General features: G+C 38.4%; 1 protein-coding gene across 1 annotated transcript in view; it reads right to left on the bottom strand.

Moving 5' to 3' along the window:
• The window catches only part of ING3 (inhibitor of growth family, member 3), a 36,160-nt gene that overhangs the window by 28,863 nt on the left and 1,874 nt on the right, over positions 1 to 5,423 (bottom strand). Inside the window, exons 3-4 of the mRNA XM_006882671.1 lie at positions 2,915 to 3,015; positions 511 to 576 (exon numbers count right to left, since the gene is read on the bottom strand). Coding sequence (XP_006882733.1) covers positions 511 to 576; positions 2,915 to 3,015 — 167 coding nt within the window. The remainder of the gene's footprint in view (positions 1 to 510; positions 577 to 2,914; positions 3,016 to 5,423) is intronic.

Below are 5,423 nucleotides of genomic sequence, written 5' to 3'. Positions count from 1 at the left end.
TGCCCATCTTTCTCTCAGGAGCAGCTGGGGGACTCAAACAGTGTACCTTCTGGTTAGCAGTACAACTCCTTATCACTAACCCCAGTTAGAGGATTTTGTTCTTTATGGAAACAGCATACTTTTATGTATTCTACTACTGAAACAACCTCAAAATGACTGATTAGAAAGTGAACATTTTACCTGAAGTAGTCAAGTATTAGTAAAATAAAAGTTAGACATCAATTCTAAGTTTTTAAAACAAACATTAGTTGTATTTGTTACAGAAAAGGAGACTTGGTCAAACGTCACGTTTCCATACCTAGAAACTAACATTGTGGACTCATTAAAAACATTGAAAAAAATAGAAGCAGATACCCAAATTAAATGGTATTAGGAGAGCAAAACTTCAGTTTTGGTTTGTTCTTCCTAAACGCTTTACATTTAAGTCACTATAATGTAAAACATGACCCATAATTACAGTGCTCCTAGTACAGGCTTTACCAGTACTTTACACACTTCACCATTACTTACCAAGTCATAGATCTGGTTTGCCAGCTGCACCTTCTCATCCGCATCTTCCAAAGCTTTATAGTAATCCTGGACAAAAAAAATTTTCATTTCAAACATAAATTAATTGTTATATGTATATACAGGACAAGTAACTACATTTTTATTATTACTTTGTGAATTTTGTCATTACTAAAGCAGTAGTTACCATGGAAGCTACTCTGAGATAGGGAGAGGGTAGGGAAAAAACCCTACAAGTGATGGACAACAGCCAAGAATCAAAGGAACAAGTTCTGAATATACACACACAAAAAAAGAAACTAAGTATCTGAGCAAATCTAGCATGCATTCTAACTAAAGCTACATGAACCCATTTAAGTTCTTTTCCTAAAATCACCACATGGTCAGGTCATGTTCACGACAAAAATTCAAGTCTTTCAAGGTGTTCTTTGCAATATATTCCAGACTAAACTAGCTGATACCTTTAAGGCTGACTTTGGGATGAGAGTCAATGCTCACTTAGCTACTGTTTCAAGTAATGCATGACTCATAACGACCCTATGAACAACAGATATGAAGAACCCTGTCCTGCCCCGCCATCCTTTCTGACACATGAGCCCACTGTCAAGGTCACCAAGTCAATCCATCTCACTGAAGGCCTTCCGCTTTGTTGATCCTCCACCTTTCCAAGAAGTACCCCTCCTAAGAACATGCTCATAGGATGTGAGATGAAGCTTTGTCAGTCCTGCCTCTAAGAAGCATTATGGCTGCATTTTCTGCAAGATATATCTGTTTGTTACAACTGCTGTAAAACCACTAAAAAATTCTACATTCAATGACTCAATTCATGCACAAATTTAAACTAAAAAGATCTCTTAGTAGTCTTGAACTCAAAGACTCTGATCTTTTTTAGGTCACAGACAAGGCTCTGATCTGTTTATTTGTTTGACACTCCCCTCCCCTCCCTACCCCACCCCACCCCAAGAATTTCCACCACACCTAACTCCTCATTTATTGACTATTTCATTACTTGACATTTTACATTTATGAAAAAAGTAAAAAAAAAACACACAAAACAACTCAACCACTTAAATGATCTTAAATGTAGGTAAAGAAGAAAGTTTTAAGTGAAAGAATGCCTCCCTCCTGAGTCATAAATCCTTGATCTTTCTAACCATCCCCTTTTTCTTATATTGGCTAAGAATGAAGAAAAAGGAGCAGAAAAAAGCCAGTTGCTTGCTATGGTCTCTGGTCATTAATCTGCATGTAGCAACTCAGCCGCCCTGAAGTCTGGTCTCACCTGCAGGCTGGTGGTGGAGCTGTAGCTTTGAGCCCAGCGTCTCCACGAGATAGTAAAGGAAGACAGATATAATATGCCATAGCTTCCAAGATCTGTTGTTTATGCACTTGGGGGCACTGGCGCCAACGGGGCTGTGGTCCTGAGTGACCACGCACAGTAAGAACTCCATATGGGCCAGGGAAGGGCGGATCCCCTCCTAGCTTCAAATCCTGACCCAATTAGCTCTGCCTGTGGTTTGAAGAGGAACACGTTTACCAGCCGACAAAAGTCGTGGTCAGACAAGCACACTGCCCACAGCAGCTGCAGGGAAGGGAGGAACCCCCGCAGCCTAAGGAGCACTGCGTACCTCAAGTTTCTGGAATCCAATTCTCATCACAATCTAACCTCTGTAACTCAATCATGTTGGTGGATGAGGAACGTGTGTGCTGAACCAGAAGCTATGTTTTAACAGAACTCCAGGTGATTCATAAAGATCTTAAGTATACATGTAAAATATGAGTAAATTTAAATTCTCAGCAAGGGTCAAACAAGCTCATTTGAAATCCTGATCTTGGCCATCAAGTAAGTTCCAGGTGGGACAGTCATGGCCAACAGGGCATACATGTTGCATGGCAACCAGATCCCTGCAGAGAGGATCTGACAAGACGACAACACAGGGAGCCATGCCCACTCAAAGACACTGGCAGACTGGCACACATGCAGCGCAGCGTGCCCCACCCGCCAGGCTGAAATGCTTCAAGCCTGTTCAAAGTCTTGGTCTTGGGCACCTAGATACCAAATCAATACAGCAATTACACTACAAATTCTACTTATTTTCATATCAGTTTGTGGCGACACCTGGAGACAATATTCTGTTTGTAAGGACAACAGGTTAAAAGAAATAAACATTTAGAAAAAAATATGTACTTTTTTTAAGGTTCTAGTATTTTCTAATAAGTTACTAACTATTGAAATAACTTTATGAATTATCAGTATGCTTCAATGACTACACATGGCTATACTTCTAGCTTGAAAACACAATGGTTTCAATTCTAAAGAGTCATTAGTAACTTTCACTTCTACTAGACTCTACCAGAAAGGGTCTCATCTTTACTAAGAAATCATTCACAGCACTCCTCAGGAACATACTTTTTTGATGGATGTCATTTGTTCTTCTCTCCATTCAGGCTTATTCTTCTTTGCATTTAAAAAGAATTCACTGACTCTCTGTTCTAGCTGATCCATTGCATCTGCAATATATTGAAAACATTTTGTGTTTAGATAACCAAACTCATACAACTGGACATTTATACTTTGAAGGAAAGTCACACCTGACTACAGAAGCTCCCTTCACTTGGGCAGTAACGTACCTATGCCACACTCTAATTATGTAGGTATACAATTCCTAGATTAGCTTCATGGGGGGTAAGGTACAATTTTCTCTGGTGACTTTTTTGTTACTGCTATTTCAAAGTCTTTTCCAACAGTTAAATAATGTCAACAGCCAAGATTGTTTTACAATGTTTGAGCCTTGGAGTCAAAAGCTACTGATATTAACTTGGTCGAACATGCCAAAATACAGTCATTCCTGGGGAGCTCTACTTGTCACTCCTCACTCACCCACTTTTACTTCTGGTAATAAAAAAAGTGGTCAAGAAGATGTTCGTATCTCGCTGTATGACATAAAGTACCTCATTATCTCCTATCACAACTAAATGTTAACAGAGAAAATCATTCATTTTAATATAGTATTTAAGTTAGAGTAGATAAGTTTTCCTCAAAGTATGTGCTAAGAATAATTATCTCACTTGATGAGCGAGTCTGTTGTCATTTAAGCTGAAGACATCTTTTTATTGTCTTTGCTTTAGGAGATTTGCAATGCCAAGAGACTTTTAAAGTCTGAAAAAACCCCGTTACAATATTTTTTAAAGTGTTTTTCTTTGCTTCAACAAAAGTGTTGTTGAAGCAAAGAAAAGCACTTGTCCTAAACTTCTTTTATACCAATGCCTCTGCTGTTAACTCGTAAGTATTGATTAAGGCTGGAAAGCTATAAAGAGTCCTCCTGGCACAGGAGTTAAATACTAAGTCAAATCATTGGTTAAAAATATCCCAACAAAAACAAACAAACAAAAAATCCCACGTGAACACAAACCCACAAGTAAAAAAAAAAAAAACCAAAAAACAAAACACCTTGTAATTTGTATAAATTAACACAAGATTTTAAGCTTGTAATGATAATGATAATTTTAAACTGATACCCTTTCTTTAATGCCTACCTTGTATTAGGTATTATACTTTGTACCTATTATTTTAACTATGAATCTTATTTTTAAAATGATAGCTATTCCTCAGAAGTAGTATTATGATCAAAGTCAGTGAGTGAATTAGCGAAGTCCTAAGATGATCTTAGATCTATCTGACATCAAAGTCTACAACCAATCCTGCAGAATATAAAACTTGAGCAAATCTTTTGCAGACTGACACGAGTTAAAATGCTTTTGTAAGCTAGATACAGAACCAATGAATACTTTCACCACACAGCACACTGATAAGAGCTGGCTTCCACACATTACCAGCTTTCTAATAAGCCCTTAATAACACTGACCACAGGCTGAGAAAATATATTCACTAACAATGATTAACAACGTATTTGAATGTATCTGGGGTGAGGGTAAGGATAGAGAAGCAGGGAGATTGAAAGGACAAGTTCTTAGTTACTCCAAGATTCCTTCAGCCTAGGCTATTTTGATATGGTGATATCTTTACTGTTCTATTCCTCGCCATCACATCTCAAAACTCAGATCTTTCTTTCTCTGCATTTACTTTTCTTTAAATAAAACCTGGCAACACAACAAATACCTTAATCTGAACACAGCTCTGATGCATAAAATCAAGAAACACATCGCCTGGGGCCATCCTCCAGGAAAGCCCATCATTCTCAAAATCTCAATGCTGTTGGGTCAAAACTGATTCACAGCTGACCTGCAGCAATTTCCAATGTAGTAAATGACACGTGAGGCAATCGCCCATCTTTCTCCCACAGAGCGACTGGAGGATTCAAAACACCAGAAACAAAGTCTCTGAGTTAGCAGCCCTACTCTATAAGGACTACGTCACCAGCACTCCCTACTAGTCATTCAACAAACAACTGTGCACTGTTGTTAAGTCAGAAGTGACCATAGGTCAGGGGTCCAGAGAATGTATACTACCTGGGAGGAGACTTTTTGCCCAAGGATCAGCTGGTGAATTTGCACTGCCTGCCTTTGGGATGGCAACACTGCCCCTAGTTAAATTATTTCATGAAGGAAATCCTGCAAAGGGAATGACACATTCAGGGAGGGTCTCTTGATAATAAAGTCTAATTATGTAACATATTTTTTGTGTGTCATATTATTCTTTAGACAGTCTTACTCTTTAACAAAGTATCTCACAGGTTAGCTGGAACAGCTCTCATTCCATTCATTTCACAGATGGAGAAGGTTGGTAAGATCCCAGCTCGATGTACACAGATGGATGTGATACTTAGCACTGTTCTCCTGTTTTGACATGTAATTCTGGCTTAAGTATTTACTTTCTCTCTAAAGACAACCATTTTCTTCCTAACCTGTACACTATAATAGACAAAGTGCTAGTCTATAGGCCTTTTATTGTAAGAACC

Source organism: Elephantulus edwardii, unplaced genomic scaffold, assembly GCF_000299155.1.
Source record: "Elephantulus edwardii isolate Elephantulus edwardi_28Jun2011 unplaced genomic scaffold, EleEdw1.0 scaffold00022, whole genome shotgun sequence".
Classification (NCBI taxonomy): Eukaryota; Metazoa; Chordata; class Mammalia; order Macroscelidea; family Macroscelididae; genus Elephantulus; species Elephantulus edwardii.
Note: the sequence above shows the minus strand (reverse complement) of the source record. Positions and strands in the feature narration are given on the sequence as shown.